General features: G+C 38.7%; 1 protein-coding gene across 1 annotated transcript; it reads left to right on the forward strand.

Annotated features, from left to right (window-relative positions):
• The first annotated feature begins 12,746 nt into the window (after positions 1-12,746).
• On the forward strand, positions 12,747-18,466 carry LOC132605021 (uncharacterized). The gene is made up of 4 exons (XM_060318342.1): positions 12,747-12,975; positions 15,297-15,427; positions 15,754-17,538; positions 17,885-18,466. The coding sequence occupies exons 3-4, from the start codon at positions 15,764-15,766 to the stop codon at positions 17,901-17,903; spliced, it is 1,794 nt and encodes a 597-aa protein (XP_060174325.1). The 5' UTR covers positions 12,747-12,975; positions 15,297-15,427; positions 15,754-15,763; the 3' UTR covers positions 17,904-18,466.
• The last annotated feature ends 1,958 nt before the right edge of the window (positions 18,467-20,424 follow it).

The following is a 20,424-nucleotide window of genomic DNA, read 5'->3' on the forward strand; positions in this document are numbered from 1 at the left end:
TGTGCCCCTCCAGTTTGGCAAGAATTCGTGGATGCATTTATTCGTCACTATTTGCCACCCGAGGTCCGCCGAGCTAGGGCGGACAGGTTTCTAAATCTGAGGCAAGAAAATATGAGTGCCCGGGAGTATAGCATGCAATTTAATTCTTTGGCTAGCTATGCTTCGGCTATCGTGGCCGACATGGGAGATCGGGTACATAGATTTGTGAGTGGCCTAGGGCCACATTTATTCAGAGATTGCTTGACGGCGTCCTTGCAAGACGGGATAGATATTTCTCGAATACAGACCCATGCTCAGAATTTGGAGGGGCGACAACAACAACAAAGAGGCAACCGTGATGTCGATAGAAGGCAAGACAAGACGGCCAGATCTATGGGAGCCGGCAGTGATTATAGAGGGGGATCAAGGCAAACACATTCTGGGTACTCAGGCCAGTCGGTGACTAGTGCACCTCCCCGATCTACAGGTAGGAGATTTGATCGCTCTTTCCGTTCAAGACAGGGCTAGAGTTCGAGGGCCTCAAATTTCCAGTTCAGGGAAGACTGTAGTCAGAGGAGACCTCCAGTACCGCGATGCAGCCAGTGCGGTAGATTGCATTCCGGACAGTGTCGCCAGGGTTCGGACGCTTGCTATACTTGCGGCCAAGTTAGGCACATGATGAGAGATTGCCCGTCAACGAGTGGTAGAGTTGGAGTTCAGCCTACAAGTTCAGCAGCCGGCTCTTCCTCAGCGCGCCCGGTAGGGTAGGCTCCCCAGATGTCAGCAGGCCGAGGTTGAGGCAGAGGGGCAGCATCTACTTCGGGTGCCACTCAGCCCCGTGTATATGCTTTAGCGGGACGACAGGACCTTGAGTCCTCCCCGGACGTTGTTACAGGTACATTGTCTATATTCTCCCGTGATGTATATGCACTGATAGATCCGGGTTCTACTCTTTCCTATATTACTCCGTATGTTGCTGGTTGTATTGGGGTGAAACCTGAGCCGATCAGACCTTTTGAGGTGTCTACTTCGATTGGTGATCCCGTGATAGCAAGGCAAGTGTATAAAAATTATGTAGTTGTGATATGTGATCGCCAAACAAAAGATGATTTGATTGAGCTAGAAATGGTAGACTTCGATTTAATTATGGGTATGGATTGGTTGGCATCATGCTATGCTAATGTCGATTGCCGAATGAAAGTAGTTCGATTCCAATTTTTGGGAGAGCCCGTGCTTGAATGGAAGGGTAATGCAGCATCACCGAAAGGTAGGTTTATTTCCTACCTTAAGGCAAGGAAGATGATAGCCAAGGGCTATATTTATCACTTAGTTCGGGTTCATGACACCGAAGCAAAGCCACCAACTTTTCAATCAGTTCCGATAGTGAATGAATTCCCAGATGTGTTTCCAGACGAACTTCTAGGAATTCCTCCAGAAAGGGAGATTGACTTCGCCATTGATGTGTTGCCGGACACCAAGCCTATTTCTATTCCTCCTTATCGAATGGCCCCGGAAGAATTAAAAGAGTTAAAGGCGCAGCTAAAATATTTGCTCGAAAAGGGATTTATTAGACCCAGCTCATCACCGTGGGGAGCTCCAGTTTTGTTTGTAAGAAAGAAAGACGGATCTCTACGGATGTGCATCTATTACAGGCAATTGAACAAAGTGACGATAAAGAACAAATATCCTCTTCCAAGGATTGACAACTTATTCGACCAATTGCAATGTGCCAAGTGGTTTTCTAAAATATACTTGAGGTCGGGTTATCATCAACTGAGGGTTAGAGAAGCGGATATTCCCAAAACAGCCTTCAGAACGAGATATGGCCACTATGAATTTCGGTGATGTCATTCGGGTTGACTAATGCTCCGGCCGTATTTATGAATTTGATGAACAATGTATTCAGGCCTCTCTTGGATCTATTTGTGATAGTATTTATCGATGATATTCTGGTGTATTCTCGCACAGAATCAGAACATGCAGACCATCTGAGAATTGTTCTTGGCATTCTTCGAGCCCGAGAATTGTATGCAAAATTTTCAAAATGCGAGTTTTGGCTAAATTCGGTAATATTTCTGGGACATGTTATTTCAGATGATGGCATTCGAGTCGACACTCAGAAGATTGAGGCTGTGAAGACTTGGCCAAGGCCTACGACACCCACAGTAGTTCGTAGTTTTCTGGGTTTGGCAGGTTATTATAGAAGATTAGTGGAGGGTTTCTCATCTATTTCAGCCCCATTGACTAAGCTAACCCAGAATTCAGCCAAATTTCAATGGAATGACGCTTGTGAACGCAGCTTCCAAGAGTTGAAGGACAGATTGACCTCAGCTCCAGTTTTAACACTTCCAGAGGGGTCAGATGGTTATGTTGTGTATTGTGACGCTTTCGGTGTCGGATTGGGATGTGTATTGATGCAGCATGGTAAGGTTTTTGCATATGCTTCGAGGAAATTGCGAAAACATGAGAAGAATTATCCAACTCATGATCTCGAATTGGCTGCAGTCATTCATGCCTTAAAGATGTAGAGACATTATTTGTACGGTGTGCACGTTGATATCTATACAGATCACAAAAGTCTTCAGTACATTTTCAAATAGAAAGAGTTGAATTTATGGCAGAGGCGGTGGTTAGAATTATTGAAGGATTATGATGTGAACATTTTGTACCACCCCGGGAAAGCAAATGTAGTAGCCGATGTGCTTAGCCGACGATCGATGGGTAGTTTATGTGAAATCCCTCCAGAAAGGAAAGAGATGGTTCAAGAACTTCATCGATTGGATAATATTGGAGTGCGTGTAATTGATTCGAGAGATGCCGGGATTAGTATAAATGATTCCACAATTTCGTCCTTGGATATGGAAGTGAAAGAACGGCAGTGCGAAGATCCACAGTTATGTCGTTATTGAGACACATCTCATGGGAAAGAAAAGTCTCTGTTTGAAGTTTTCATGGATGGAATTCTTAGGTACCGAGGCAGGTTATGTGTGCCGAATGTGGCGGAAATGCGCCGACGAATTCTAGAAGAAGCGCATTGTTCCCGGTATTCTATTCACCCAGGTGCGACCAAAATGTATCATGATCTCAAGATGATGTACTGGTGGAATGGCATGAAAAGAGACGTAGCAGAATTTGTAGCACAATGTCCAAATTTCCAACAAGTAAAAGTTGAACATCAGAAGCCACGAGGCTTATTGCAAGCAATAGAAATCCCCGCTTAGAAATGGGAAGTGATCAACATGGATTTCATCGTGGGATTACCTCGTTCCCATGGCAAGTATGATTCTATATGGGTGATCGTGGATAGACTGACCAAAGTAGCCCATTTTCTTCCAGTTAGGACCACGTACTCAGCGGAAGACTATGCGAGGTTGTATCTCAAGGAAATTGTGTGACTCTATGGAATTCCATTGTCTATTATCACCGATAGAGGAGCACAGTTTACAGCTAAGTTCTGGAAATCTTTTCAAAAAGGTTTGGGCATGCAAGTGAAGTTTAGCACGACATTTCATCCGCAAACTGATGGGCAGGCCGAGCGTACCATACAAACCTTAGAAGATATGCTACGGGCGTGTGTGTTGGATTTCGGTGGTAGCTGGGATGATCATTTACCCCTTATTGAGTTCGCATAGAACAATAGCTACCATTCTAGTATACAAATGGCTCCATATGAAGCTTTATACGGAAGGAAATGTAGATCTCCAATTGGATGGTTCGAAATAGGAGAAGCACAATTAGTGGGCCCTGAATTGGTCCAACAAGCAATAGAAAAAGTCAAGGTGATCCAAGATCGGTTGTTGACAGCTCAAAGTCGCCAAAAGTCCTATGCGGACAACCGCCGACGAGACTTGGAATTTCAAATTAATGATTAGGTATTTTTGAAAGTGTCACCAATGAAAGGGGTGATGAGATTTGGTAAGAAAGGGAAGCTAAGCCCCAGATACATTGGACCCTACAAAATCATCCACAAGGTGGGTCAGGTAGCCTATGAATTGGATCTACCTTCGGAGCTTGAATCAGTCCATCCAGTTTTCCACGTTTCGATGCTCCGTAAGTGTATTGGAGATCCCACAAATATTGTCCCAATAAACGATGTGCAAATAACGGAAAAGCTAACCTATGAAGAAGTGCCTATTGCTATCCTCGACAGGCAAGCGCAAAAACTCCGAAACAAAGAGGTGGTTTCAGTTAAAGTCTTGTGGCGAAACAATAACCGGGAAGAAATGATGTGGGAAGCGGAAGAGAGTATGAATTCGAAGTATCCGCATTTATTTCGACCCCCAGGAGAGATTCAAGATGAAACGCCAACGATATGAAGTACGTATGCTTATTCTCATGTTTTTGGTCGCGTGTGGCCATAGATATGTCGATGTTGTGATGTAGCCCTGTGAGGCGATGATATTATGGGATTTTGTGACAGGTTGGTAGTGCCAAATTACAGGGGAAACTCTGGCGAAATTTTTCTAGAATCCCCGATGACTTAACATTCGAAGATGAATGTTCCATAAAGGGGGGAAGAGTGTTACACCTCGAAAATTTCCCCGTGAACGTACAGTGAAAAGTTGCAGGTTTGTACTTTGGCCCAGTTGGTCGTAAAGTGGAATACGACCCGTAAAGTAGTTTACGGACCGTAAACTGCTATCGTCCTCCAACCTTCCAAGATTTCAACTTTCTGCCAAATGTCTAAATGGTTAAATACGGCCCAGAATACGGACCGTAAATTGAAATACGGCCCATAAACTGTGACCGTAAACTACCATAACTCTAGCAAACCTTTCTGGTTCTGTTATGCTTAAATACAGTCGCGAAGGACGGACCGTAAACCAGAATACGGCCCGTAAAGTGGGTTTACGACCAATGTGCATCCTGACTACTGTTCATAAAAAAATCAGATTTTGTGATTAATATAAGGGACCCTTTTATTCATTTTCATTTCATTTCTCATCTACACCACTCAAGAACTCTCTAGAAAATTCTCCAAACACTTCAACCATGAGAATAACAAGGAAATCAATGATCAACAACATTAAATCCATGAAACAACGTGTGTGAAACTCAACTGAAGTTCATCCAAACCAAGAAGTTCCAAGAAAGGTGAAGTAGGGTTTTGGTGCAAAAGGAAGGTTTCCACTATAGGCTTGTTCCACCATCATCTAAGGTAAGTTTCATGACTTCATCATGTTGTTTAAGGTATTGGAAAGCTAAGATGCTTGAATGGTAGGAAAACATAGAAGATGGGTCTTAAAATGGATGAATAGTGTCACAATTGAATGGTAGTTGAATGGAATCATAAATGTTGATGTGCTATGATTATGAATAAGTTGAAAAGGATTCTTAGACCATGAAATAAGTATTATATAAGAGGAAACACGATAATGAGTTATAAGTATAAATGTAGAAAAATTAGAGAAAAATGGTGGATTGTGGTTAGTGCATGTAAATGATGATTGTTGATTTCAATATTGTGAACGTTGTTGTGAGCGTTTGGAAGTTAATATAGAATATGGGAAAAGTAGTATAAACAAAGGAAGTGCCGCCCAATTTTCCTAGAAATAGTAGCACGTTTTTATAGTCGATGAACTAACGTTAATGTGAATTCTCTCTTGAAGGTAGAAACGTGACATTGAATGAGAACAAGCGAACGATAGCTTAGTTAAACATAAAAGGTATGTGAGGCTAGTCCCTTCTTTCTAATGGCATGAATCCTATAGTGTAACTACTTTCTTATCCACGAGCCTATGTCTATAATTAGCTACACAAGGTAATGAGTTAAAGTACCAAAAGTCTGATGAAGTTATTCATCGCTTACACTCACCTTATACGCTAATTCCTTCAAGGTGAGGCAGAATGTCCATGATTGTTCCATAATGCAATCGGGGGATCACGACCTTACGTCTCCCCGATAGAGTATAGTTGATATTGAGCCCTATGCATGTACTATGATAAGATAAGAATACCATGATGAGCACATTATGATGATGATGATATAACACCGCGCCTAGTTGGCCAGGCAGTCACCGCTAAGGCGGGCAGCTATATGTATACACCATGGCCAGATGGCATGGGCAGACACCACTAGTGGGCGGCATGAGATGATACCCCGGACGCGGGATGCCTGGACGCAGGCTAATGTTATTGATTATCACACCGATCCGATATGGACGGGCAGCTTATACATTTTACATATATGATAAGATGATGAGTATGAGTAAGATAGCATGCATGACTTATTTTCTTTATACTTGACAGTCAGATTCAGATGTTCCATATTGATATCATTCCCATTAGCATTGTCTTATTTCATTGTTTATGCCTCTCATACTCAGTACAATGTTCGTACTGACGTCCGTTTTCTTTGGACGCTGTGTTCATGCCCACAGGTAGACATGGAGGAGAGCTCGATCCAGATCCGTAGTAGCTGTCAGCTGAGTGGAAGCCCTCCATTGTCCCGGAGGTGCTTATGATTATTCTTTTGTGTATATAGTCATGTATATGTATTTTGGGCATGAGGGTTCTTGTCCCGTCCTTGCGTTCAGTACTCAAGTAGAGGCTCGTAGATGCGCAGTATGGGTTAGATGGTCTCACGAGATGCTTTCATGTACATGTATATATTATTTTGATGGCCGAGAGGCTTATGCATATAAAAGTATTTTTGTGTTCTCAAAATGAAAAGATGATTTTCTTATGTCCTAAATATAAATCGATAAAAGAGCATTAAATGAGTAAGATGAGTAGCAGAACGAGTGGTGCTCGGTGGCTAGCCCCTGGTACCCGTCACGGCCCCTAGATGGGTCGTGACAGGATACTTCAGAGAATTTATGAGCATATCGAGGTTATACTATGAGAGGTTCGATGGTTATATAATTACTATATGAGGCTTCAGGTTTCGCATCAAAAAGTTCGGGGTTGTATCAGATTTGCGTATCGGGTAAAGGTTGAAAAACATAAAATTTGAAATTGTAAGGTATAGCTTTTTGGTACTAGGTTGATAACTTGGATAGGACTCAACTTGTGGAGTCAAAAATGATAGACAGGATTTGTTATGCGTGCTATGACGGTGATTGGGTTTGAAATTTAGAGTTAGTTCTAATGACTGTTGGTGATGTTTGAGAGTTGTGCATTCGTTCAGGGTCAGCATTGTTCGAGTTAAGCTGAAAAGTCTATGATTACATTTCCAAAAAGATATCTAAGGACTCGAAGCGTTTCAGCTCAGATTTGAAGTATGAAAGATTTACCGAGCTTGTCAAGGTTTTCTAGTGGATTTGATGATACTTTCCGAGAACAGTTATTTGGGACGGAACGAGGGTATATAATGAGCCTAGTACAGATTTGAGGAGGAACTGTTGTGCGAGAGGCTTATATAGTGATCAGTTGTTTGCTTGTCGAGACATTTAGTGGTATGGTTCATGTATTGTGATTTCAAGGTTTAAGAAGATTTGGAACTGGCCAAATTGGCTGTCGGTAAGATCAATTTTGATGGAATTGCGTAGAGATCACAGATGAATCAGGTATTCTTTCTAGTGAGAATAAGTCTTGGTTTCAGAATTTTAGTATGTGTGTTCAAATGTTTCTAAGAAATCATGGTGCGAGTAACGGCTTTAGAAGATGTGGGAGAAGGAGTTAGCGGAATCAGGGTCTTTTATCGGTTCAGAATAGGCCATGGTTCGTGACCATGTTTCAGAGGATTGCGTTGGTTTGGGAAATTGTTTGCGGGGCCTATTGATCGCGTTCAGAGTTGCGATTTTATCCAATCAGAGAATTCGAGTAAAAGCAATTCGTTTATTGGAGGATCGGTTGTGAGGGAAATTTGAATACAGAGTTATGAGAATTGGAGCTTGAGCTAAGTTAGAGGGTTGTGACTAGTAGAGTGAACGATCAGGTTTGAAGGTTACACCCCTGCAAGGGTGTCATGCGATTTAGAAAGGAGGGAAAGTGAGCCCGAGGTGTATTAGCCATTTGAGACTACCCGTTGTTGGACCCTTTGTTCTATGAGTTAGTTTTTCACCAGGCCGGTCAGGCATTCATTCGGTCTTCCATGCTTCTATGTTGGAGAAGTGCCTTTCTGATGGTTCCTATGTCATCCGTTGGGATTCAGTTTTGTTCAAAGAGAATCTTTCCTACTAGGAGAAGCCCGATATGCGTAGCTGATACCCTCAGTTGTTTGCCGATTCAGGTACTTCCCTGCTCTTTTTCCTTCTTCGCTTGAGGACGAGCGATGGTTTAATTGGCATCTGATGTAACGACCCGCTTTGTCATTATAGTTTTTCCGACACTTTTGATCTTTTCCCGAGCTTGTTTAGCTCACATTTGACCTGAGGGGAACGTTGACATGCTTCCCGAGGTGTTTAGATTTGATTTGGGTGACTTTTTGTGAAATTTAGGCTTAAAGCGAAAAAGAGTTGACTCAAAGTTGACTTTTGGGTAAACGAACCTTTTTCGAAAATCCATCGATTCCGAGAGGTCCGGATGGTCTTTTAGAACTTGTGTGTATATCTAGTTCGGTTCCCAATACACTCAGATGCATTTTGGACTTGGGTTGGGAAGTTGGAATTGAGGTATAGGGGGTTGAATCGGTCAACGAGACCTCCGTTGGGAATTCTGAGGCCATGAGTGCGTTCATAGAGTGTTTTTATGTGTGTCTGTGTATGTGGTTTGTGAGCAGATAGCCTTGGGTATTAGTCGAGATTTCGGATTGAGATTGGGATTATTTTTGGGAAAATCTGTGCTGGTGTCCGCCCTGGCGGTACCATTACTGCCAGAGCAGTGGTACTGGCCTCTGTGTTGGCCCAGTGCTTTGTAGCCTGGCCGTCCCGGTGGTCTGAGAGGCCATCGGGGCAGTATCATCGCAGCGGTCCCGATGCCGCCGTATCGGTATCGGATCTGTTATATTCATTAATTGTGTATTAAAAGCCCTTAGTCTCTCATTTATTACTATTCCGAAAATTGATCTATTGAGAGCCATTCTAGAGGATTCTTGGAGAAGATTCTTGGTGGTAAGTCCTTCTAATCTCCTTGCTATTCCATTACCCCCAATCATCATAGAATCCCTTTCATCTTGTTTAAGTGATGAATATTAAAAGTGGGTTTAATGAATATTCTATATAGGTTTCTAAATCATGATTTGTTAGTTGTGTTAGCTTCATTAAGCATTGAATTGATGATTAGAATCATTTATTTCATAACTTCTTCCTAATTAGAGGCTAATTTGTGGATTTAGAAGTTAGGGTTTATACCCAAATTTGGGGGTTTTGACTAGAATCCGAATTAGAGTGAATTGTTGATTATTCTAGCTTGCTAATGATGGGAATTGATCATCTAGAGGTTTAATTTCATGTTGGGACCTTTAGATCCCTAATTTCACTCATCTAGTTCATAAACCATATTCCATAGGTTGGGGATTTGGGTCTTGATAGTAGTAGGGTTAGTTTTGATGTTCTTCTTGATTCTAATTCCATTATTCGAATATGCTTAGACTTTCTTGATCTTAAGGCTCAACGGAAAGGAAATGCTAAGGAGTGATTGTTGGTGTTGTTGTTGTTCAGCCTTCCAGGTAGGTTACGATTTACCCTATGGTGAGACTTCGTTTAGCGAAGCATATATTTAGATGATATTTTTCGAGAAAGCATGTAAACCTTCGGGTATGAAGTTGGATTGGATATTGTTATAGGTTGGGCCCTGTTGTGTGATTGAGGCTAGCCACCTCGTTGTGTTATGACTTGATTTGTGCTATTATTGTTAGCTTGATGCGACATGGTGATAGTAGATATTGGAGACTATTGATATACCTCTTCAAGTATCTTACTTGTTGACTTTCGATACAAGGATAGTGTTCTATATGGCTTGTGTAGCCTTTTCATGATATTGTTGGCATACCCATGCTTGGTACTTATGATATTGATCTGACTGCTGATGATGAGATCATGCTTACTGTTGAGTTGATTTATATAAGTCTTGATAGGTCTTATAGTGTTGTGACCTCCATAGCATATTCGTTGGCATTTATGCATTCATACATTCATACATGATGGAAATGGTTTGGAACTAATTAATGAAAGACTTATGGTATCTATAAGAGAAAATGTTTTAAATACCCGATGGGAAATGGTTCCGGGTGATGTGATATTACATGATATGATTTGATAAAGATCCTCCGTGGGCAAAGATCTGGAGACTCATTACTGTTGGGCAAAGATTCGAAACGAATGGTACATGGACTTCGTGGGTCCCCCATGGGTTGTGCTACCGAGATGTCGACACTTCCGTCTGGAGTACATGTGTACACAGCATTGCATTGTATTTGCATTCATACATTATTGCATTGCATTATGGCTTATATTGTGATGATCTGATGATTTTCTTGTGGTCTTTGGATTCAGATTGGATATATTGAGACTTGACACACTTGGGTTTAGATGCTAGAACCTAGGTGATGACGTGGACTTAGTTCTAGCTTGTGTTTAACTTATACTTGTTGATTTATCTGCTTATCTTAATTTATTGTCTGGATTATGTTAGCTAAACTTAGTCGGCCTATGATACCTACTAGTACTGTGGTTTTGTACTGACCTGCACTTGTTGCATTCTTTTATGAATGCAGAATTTCAGGTTGGATCTACCTCCGTTTCTCGTGGCTGATATTCGCTTCGAGAGTTGCTTAGAGTCTACAGGGTGAGCACGAGACGTCTGTCGCCTTGAAGACTCTTCCTTATTTATGTTTTATTTTCTGTTCCGAGACATATTCAGACGTGATGTAATATTGATATTCCAGACTTATGGATTCTAGTTATACATTCTTACATGGATTAGACCAAACTCTGGGGGTGTATTTTCCTTACTTCCGCATATTTTCTATAATATCATCGTCAAATTTACGTGATTTTATCTCTTCCGCTCATTTAATTATTTGTCTATGCTTTTACTATTGTTGGGTTGAGGGTTCGCCTACCGAGGTGAAAAAGGTAAGTGCCCACGCGACTTAGATAAATTGGGTCGAGACAGAGATTCAAGGGTCTGTTCAAATAATCTGTGAACCTTTTACATAGTCCCTTAATAAATTTTACACAGTTCCTGAGTAAATTCAGCCCATCTAATAGTTCTTCCCATACTTACATGATAAGTGAAGCATCAGGTGCACTGTTATTTCCATCTTGTTCAGGTGCACTGCCATTTCCATCTTGTCATGTTGATCCTCAACATGATGATACTCAACATGATGATACTTGAAGTATCTATCACATTTCTCAACCAGGATTGTGGATATCCATCCTAAAAATATGGAAATTCAATCTTATGAATACGACTGTTCGTTTGGTTTTTTCCTATAGGTGCCCTACCCTAGGCCGGCTACCTGAACCACTCGACTGCACATTCACCCTTGGTGGACTACCAAGTATACCATCTAGCATGGGAAGAAGCCTCTCCATCGACATCAATAGCTTCATATTTCTTACTTGTTTCTACCATGTGGCTTTGCGATTGTGCTTCAATTTGCTTTACATTTTCCTCCATTGACTTAGATCTGGTTTTTGTAACTGTCATTATCGATTTTTTCTAGTTTAGGGCTAGGATGGTCTAATACCAATTGTAATATACTAGAACTGTAAAATAGTAATTGCACGAAAATTGGGAATTTTATTAGTATTGGAACTCAATACATGAATTACATGGGATGGTTAACATGAAAAGAGACAATAGAATGCTAAAACTCCATTGCTGAGCTTGAGCTGCAGCGATGATTCTTCAAAAAGATAGAAGAAAGAAATGAGAAGAGATCGAGAGAGAATTTGAGTAGAGAGAAGATTTTTAGGAAGATATCAATTTTACAAGAATTTGCATAACCTCCAATCACTAATCTGATGTGTATATAGTGTGTTGAAGTTGTCAAGAATAAGCTAATCTTGTCTCTTGATCTCAACTCGTTCTGGGCCGTCAGATCAGGATCCGCATCACAACTCATTAATTTGTTGGCTTCATCCTGAGCCTCCATGTGTACTCTCAACTGACCTCTTAACTCATACGCCGACAACCCCAAATCAATTTCCCCAAATTCCCAATTCAACTACGACATTACAGTTTGACTTGGATTTTTCTTTCTTACCTTAGATGCACGTCGGCTTCCTTGTTCTACTTCAATGCTAATTTCCATATTGATCAACTTATGGTAATTGTGAGAATATTATCATAACTTGAAATCCAACTCTTCATCAAACAGGAATCAGTCAATGTTTTATCTCCTCTAAGTCCAGTCTCCAGTTGCATAGTAAGGATCAGTTCCTTTGAGCAGTTACTTTCTTGATATGACTGCTTCCCTGAATCCTTTGGAGATTCGCTTGGATGTCTGGTTCTTCAATTGAATCCTTTCTTATATCTCCCTTGCTTTTCAATGGGTACATTATTTGTCAAATCATCAAAACTTCAATGTAAGCTCATGATCATTGAGCCAACAGATACTTAACAATATGTGTGATTAAAAATCATTTCATTAAGGGTACGGTAAAAGACGAATTTCAAAATTAAGTTATTTCTAATTAAGAAAATGTGACATTCTTTTTGAGATAGATTAAAAAGAAAGTTTTTCACGTAAATTGAGACCGAGAAAGTACTTATATTCATTCTCTACTAATCCTTTTTGAAAAAAGGAAAAGAAACAAGGGGTGGGAGATCGTATACAGACATGAGACACCCAAGGCGTGAATAACGTTAATTCAATCCTTACGTCCAATTCGCGGTTCATACTTTTCTTCCGATATTTTGGCCATAATAAAAGATAAGAATTTGGATAATCCATTCACTAATGTATTTTCTTCTTCCCTCTAACTTCCAAAATCAAGCTTTCATTATACGTGCATGGCTGCAAATACCTCTATGGTGCAGCTTAAGATCCAGCCTTTTGAATCAAATATCGTTTTTCTCAATGATCAGGCGATCGATTTTCATTCTTGAAATCGCTAATACCTGCCAATTGCAACATCTTCGCCATAATTTTATCAAGAAATGGTACGTGCAGTCTAACTTCTTTCTTTCAAGAAAATCATTTGTCAATATAATAATTTAATTAGCTTTTTGCAATTGGGATTATCATGGTATAAGAGGATCTGTCTTTGAAAATGACTTACTTTTAGAAACATATATCACTAGCAAGGCAAGGGGAGCAACTTGTATGATCTTGTGATGCACTTCCGTTATGACAACAAATGACGCTTCCAATTACTTGACTCCAGATCAAGACTTCTTATTATTCACATTCGTCTTAGTGCGTTGCATGGGTGAAACTTCCAATGTTAGAATTAAATATTGAGGGGAAGATTGCGATTGATGCGTTAAAAGAAAGTGAGAGAACTTAAATGACCTTTTTGGAAATATTCGTCCATTCATTTTTACTTGTCACGTTTCGTTTCTCGAGAGTCAATTTGTCTAATTTTTGAATATTTTCAAATTAAAATTTAGATGTTCAAAAACTATTCGAAAAATATTATAAGTTGCAATTCTTCTCATATTAATATGATGAAAAAGTACATTTTAAAATGTCGGTCAAAATCCATATAATTTGATTCTAGATAAGCGAAACGTGACAAGTAAAAGTGAATGGAGGGAGTAATTATTTTTGAAAGAAAAGGCTTTGGTCTAGATTATGTTGGAAATATTTGCAGATTAATCAAATGGACAGAACCAACGGAACCTTTTTGGATGTTGTCCTCATGTATGTCTTCCAATATATGTGTCTTTCTTTTGTTGACTAACATTTCGTATCACATGTCTTACGTTATAGTAACTATTGGACACTCATGCTATATGTCAATAGCTCGGTTACGATTTTCTAGGTTTAATCCATATAAACAGTGGTTCTGGACCAACTTATTCGTGCCTTGATTATTTCACGGAGTACTTGGTATCTCCTATAAATAGAGGTCATTGTCCACTAAAATTTAGGCATATGAGAAGACATTACAATTTACATTAATTGATTTTGTTGTATGCTTGGTTAGGATTAATCCCATACTTTTTTGTTGCTTCTAGGAGTGCTTTTTATTATATGTAGTTCATCATATACGTTATGTCCATACGCATTCACCTTTTCCCAAGCATGTGGAAAATGAGTAGAAACGAAAATTCTTTTTGTACGGCTAGTTCTACAAGATGTATGCGATCTTAGCAACAACATGATGATGTATTTTCCTTGATGATACCATGGGTTACTGGTATTTTGTTGCAAGGTTCAAATAGTAATGAAAAGATAAAGCATTAATGTATTTCAGTACTTGAAACTCCGTGGCCTTTTTTTATGCTTACTAAGAGCACTCGTTACTATAATACCATAGTATTGGGAATCAATATGGATATGTTGCAAAAGTGGGGTGGACATAATCGATATAAAACGTTTTTGTGCAACTGTTACGATAAGCAGTACTAGGAGCTTGGGTATATATATCTCGAGGAATTTTGAATTAAACTAGTCCTTTGTATTGCAGAGCAAAAAATTAAAACGGAGAGGCGGAGAGCTGAGATTGTGTGGGAATTTGAAGATTCTGTTCTGCCAGAAGGCTTTGTGATTAGTTAAGAGTACATAGTTAAATGTCCAACCAATCAAGCTAAGGGTGCGTAGTTAAATGTACAATCGACCTGACCTTGTATATTGAAGAATTACCAAATCACAAGTTATATCAGGGTATTATAGTGCCTCTATCATTGTGAGAGTGGTGGTCAATATACAGTTTTGTTTTGATGTTATCTTTTGCCAAGACCCAATTTTAAGCGGCGGAGTCAGAATTTTTATTAAGTGAATTCAAAATATAAAGAAGTAAACATATAAAGGAGTGAAGGAACATGCATAAAAAAAAAATTAACCTTGTATATAAAGTGTGATTTTTTTATGAAGGGGATACGAATGAACCCTCTTGTGGTATCCTAGCTTCGCCCATGTCCAGTAAAGGATCTAAAATAATTGTTCTTTAGAACGAATGGTAGATTTTAGTCAGGGGAAGTTTTAATTTATTTGCATAGATTAGAACATACAACTCCTTTCTTGTAGTGTATCCAAAAGAGAATTAGTTTTTGGCTCCTCAGGCAACCAAATTTGGATGATTAGACTAGTCAATTTTTGTTGCTTAATCCATTCTCCACTAATATTAAAGACAATATCAGCCCTAGATTATCAATTTATGGATTTTGACCATAATCAGCTGTAGGATTATGATGGTTTATTATCCCGACTGAAAAGGCGGTGTCGTTAAAAATCCATTGTTTATCTAAAGAATGACTTTTTGTTATTGTACTCAATATATCTTTAAGTTGCACCTACTGAAATTTTATGTTTCCAGGAATAGAGAAGGTGAAGAATAAGATTTTTAATCCAGTACATCAACTATCCAGTAAGAAAGGAGCCGTAAAGTCCAATTAATCCAGGAAGCTCATGCCAAGCATACCATAGAACCATCAAGTTGAAAATTTGGTGAGTGATTTTTATAAATCATATTTGCATTAGTGAATTGGTTTACATATAGTAACTACGATATGAACCATTTTATCCAGGGAAGAATTCTTTTCCTACTGGTTCAAATAACTATTTTAGTGTTTATGCTGTATTTTAGATAGTTCTTAATCAGCTTCTCCATGACCTTTCTAGTCTCTACTACACAGAGTTAGTAACATGAGCTAAATATATATATATATATATATATATATATATATATATGTATTCCATAATCAACCAAGTCATGGCAGGTGTATTTATCCATATAGATTGTCACTCTTTGTTTCTGTTTGTTCAACTTTCAGACAAGTAGATATGGCTGAGGTGAAAGCGGGTAGTGGCACCACCATGGGAGGTGGAGGCCTCCAATTTGTGTTACACGTGGTTCGAGGTCGATGGTTCTCACTTTTCGCCTCTTTCCTCATCATGTCCGGAGCGGGGGCTACATACCTTTTCGGTACATACTCCCAAGAAATAAAACTCTCTCTAGGATATGATCAGACCACACTTGTTCTCTTAGGTTTCTTCAAGGATTTTGGAGCTAACGTCGGAGTTCTCTCTGGCCTAATAGCCGAGGTAAGCCCAACATGGTTCGTGCTCCTAGTTGGTGCAGCTATGAACTTCACAGGTTACTTTATGATATGGCTTTCGGTTATTGGCAAGATTTCCAAGCCAAAAGTTTGGCAAATGTGTATATACATATGCATTGGAGCAAATTCTCAGAATTTTGCAAATACAGGAGCCCTTGTTACCTCTGTGAGGAACTTCCCCGAGAGTAGAGGTAACATGATAGGTCTTTTGAAAGGATTTACAGGTCTAAGTGGAGCTATAATGACACAATTATATTTGGCTGTTTATGGAAATGATGCTCAATCACTTATCCTCCTTATTGCCTGGCTGCCAGCTGCGTTATCGGTAGTTTTTGTCTATACTATTCGAGAAATGAAAGTCGTTAGGCAACCAAATCAGCAAACTGTTTTCTACTATTGCTTGTTAATATCGATCGTTCTAGCATTGTTTCTTATGGTTATGACACTGATCGAGAAAGCAATACCATTTTCTCATGCTGCCTATGTTGTAACCGCCACTGTCTCCTGTGCTTTACTTTTCTCCCCTCTTTTAGTTTTCATTAGAGAGGAGCTGGCTATCTGGCGTCAAATGAAACAACCGTCAGTTAGTGGATCTGCAAACACAATCACCGAAAATCATCCACCAGTAATGGTGGAGAAGGAGAAGGACATGAACCAAATCCCACAGCTTCCAAAAGAAATCAACAACTCTAAGACAACCTCTTGTTTTTCAAACATCTTCCTTGAAAAACCAGCAAGAGGAGAAGATTATACCATCTTACAAGCACTCCTAAGTACTGATATGTTGATTCTGTTCCTTGCTACATTATGTGGACTCGGATCAAGTCTAACCGCAGTTGATAACATGGGTCAGATAGGTGGATCTTTAGGATATCCGGAGACTACCGTTAAATCTTTTGTGTCGCTTCTCAGCATATGGAATTTTTTCGGGAGAATTTTCTCGGGATTTGTGTCTGAAAGCTTGCTAGTGAGGTACAAATTTCCTAGAACCCTTATGATGACATTAGTCCTTTTGGTCTCATGCATCGGCCTCCTTATGATCGCCTTCCCTTTCCCCGGTTCAGTGTACGTGGCATCTATAATCATCGGCTTCTCATTTGGTGCTCAATTGCCATTACTTTTCACAATCATTTCTGAGCTCTTTGGATTGAAGTACTATTCGACATTGTTCAATTGTGGGCAATTGGCTAGTCCTCTTGGCTCATACATCTTGAATGTGAAATTTACTGGACCACTTTATGATAGGGAGGCATTGAGGGATCTCCAGAAAAAAGGTTTGACTAGAGCATCTGTTAAGGAACTGACTTGTATGGGTAACCAATGTTATCGGCTCGCGTTCATTATCCTGGCCAGTGTTACATTTTTTGGAGCTATGGCCTCTTTGGTTTTGGTTGCGAGAACTCGACAGTTTTACAAAGGAGATATATACAAGAAGTTCAGAGAGCTATCAGAGGCACCTGATACAGAATTGGCTTCTTCAAACAGTATTAATAAGACACGGTGAGACGTCAAGGAAATTAGGGAAATTCCCCTCATTCTTAAGACACCCCTAATGAGGGGAATAATGTGGCCTATTTTGAAATTTTATTATTACTCTTTTTGTATATTATCATTGGATCAAGACGGGCCTAAATTGAGTGATATAGACAGTGAGGATTCATAAATATAGCCAACATCAACTTTCTAGGGATTTAAGCGTAGTAGTGATAGTGTAGCAGTTGTTTTTACTCTTTTATGTTTATATATATATATATATATATATAGTGCTACAATAATTGCCTTATATGTCATTCACATTGAAAGAAAAATAGGGTTGCTGACTTATCTGTTTGCTTGTTTCTTGTAGCAAACAGGCCAAAAAATGATGAAGGAAGTAGGGACTAGGGACTCAAAGCCTGCAAATTACTAGGTCATTTCCGTGGCATGTTCGAGCCTATTTCTATTTTAGTTTTATTTTGTGTTTTTGTCGGCCTTTAAGGATCAAGAGACTCCTCTTTAAATAAAAATTTCTAAGAAAAAACAAAAACAAATAACCTTCTTACGCCTCCCCTTTTTTTTTTAAATGAATTAGAATTAAAGAGCAGAGTCTTACTTTTTGGGGGGATGAAAGACAAGAAAAGGGAACAGAGTGCTTTATGATAATAGAAAGAGAAGGGACATGATTGTGCTAGGGTTTGTCCTTAATTTCTACCTTATTTGAATTTTATAATTGTGTTTTACTTCAAAAGATTTTCTTTTTTTTAAAAGGATTCTAGTATATCTTTTTCTTCGAGGAGTTTTGGACTTCTATAAATAGGAGATCCTTTATTCTCATAAACAACACAATAACATCCATAATGTAGTCGTTTAGAGAGTTCTGTTTAGGGGGAGATTTTCTCTCAATAGTTTTATGTTCTCTTTTATATATAGGTCAATTGACCAAATAATATCAAAGTATTATGCGTCTTAGTATATTTTTCATTGTAATCTGATTTATCATCGTTCATGATTTGCAACTATTAGCTTCTCGCATGACGCCCTAATTATTTCGATTCTAACAGATTGATGTGTCACTAGGTAAGCAAAGAACCGTAGGAAGGGGGGACGACCCGCCGAAAATAATACAAGTTAAACACAAACCTAATGTACAATCGGATAAACATTAAACTATCAAACAGCTGAAAATTTGGAAGTTTTTGGTCCATACTCCAACTATGACTTCATAGATGAGGCTATGATTCTTCTTATCCATGAAATTAGCAAACCAAAAGCATGTATCATCAAGGGGAAAAAAGACAGTATATCATCCACGTACATTATGTTATTTTGGATTAGAATATTAGTTTATTTCGGGTATAAATCATTCATGCAATACTCCCTCGACCACAATTTAATTAATGAATTTTACTTTGGGAAAGAAGATAATCCAATTCGTATGAATTGAAGATTATTGCGGCATTTAAGTAAGTATCTTGAATTGAATCACAAGAAATAAAGATACATGGTGTTGTGGTTGTGGCTCTCCTCCCCCAATTTCCTCTCCTTGACCAAGTACTGGTTGTTGGGGTTTAATCAATTCTTGAATATTCTATCAAGATAAACAAAACTTATCTTTCTATAAAATAAAAAATTATATTGAGACTTGTATCGCGTAGTTAGAATTCCAATAGGAAAATGGGAGAGTTTATATTTCCAGGTGATGCAATCGAACTCTCTCTCTCTCTTCTTGAGTAACAACATCACCATTTACATTCAGTTGAGTGTGGTGTTCCTCCTCTACATCATGGTTCTCCTGAATTAATTATTCTAAGACTTATTCATAGATTCAGTTGAATCTGCTGTTCCTCCTCTTCATCATGGTTTTCTTGAAGTTGATGTGCTGCCTGTTGTGAAAAATTTGAAAGCAGATTAATTGTCACTAGTTTAGGAGATTGTTGCGGCTATTGGCACTGGCACTTGTGGTTGTGGTGGTACTAGCATTGGCACTGGAACGGGAACCTGCTGAGAGATACAAAGAGTCGTAAATACATCATCAATACTTAATTGAAAAGAATCTCAAAAGGGACTAGCAATCTCTTAAAGAAGAAATAAAGATAATGTTCTTGTGGTTGTGTTCTTCTCCCCCAGTTTCATTTTCTTGACCAAGTACTGTTGTTGGTGCTGAACCTGAGTAAACCTATAACAATTTAACTCATTTACTAAACAACCAGAGCAAAAACAAACATCTTTTTATTTTTTCCCCTAAACACCTGTTAATTAACAAAAAGTTATAACTAAGTCTTATTCAGACCTACTTAATTAACAAAAAAGCTTACTATTCAAGAATGATTTAATCAAAAAATATTTGTTCTATAAAACACCTACTTAATTAGCAAAAAGAAGTATTCCATAATTGATTAAACTCTATCAAAATAAACAGGACTTATCTTTTGATAAAATAAAAAGTTATTTTGGAACTTGTATCTTTGAAACACTAAAAAGCTGATATGCACTTATCTTTAAACAAGTTTTTGGCACGTGCGTTGCACGTGTACTCCAAGTTATTATGTATAATATTTTGTATTAAAATATGTTTTCGAGTAACAAACTACATATTTAAAAAGTCAAACTTTCATGAATATGATAAAATTTAGCGACTTGATAATTGAACTCAATTAGCCACAAAATTTGACAAAAAAAAAAAATTCAATGCTAAGGCTTGGGACACTATTGTCGCTATTGCAGCATCCATGATCATCTACTACATAAAAGGAAAAAAACAACAAAAATGAACTGATGAAGTGGAATAAAATCATGTAACCTGAAACCAATAAACTCGAGCTACACAATTAAGATAAGTGAAACTACCAGCAATCATGAGGAAGCTGGTTGAGTCACCACTGTCGTTCTTTTTAAAACTCTCCGGCC

The sequence above is a fragment of the Lycium barbarum genome, chromosome 8, assembly GCF_019175385.1.
Source record: "Lycium barbarum isolate Lr01 chromosome 8, ASM1917538v2, whole genome shotgun sequence".
Classification (NCBI taxonomy): domain Eukaryota; kingdom Viridiplantae; phylum Streptophyta; class Magnoliopsida; order Solanales; family Solanaceae; genus Lycium; species Lycium barbarum.

Bases quoted from the DNA above. Each gene is read 5' to 3' on its own strand.
- LOC132605021 (XM_060318342.1), top strand. From the start codon at position 15,764: ATGGCTGAGGTGAAAGCGGGTAGTGGCACCACCATGGGAGGTGGAGGC.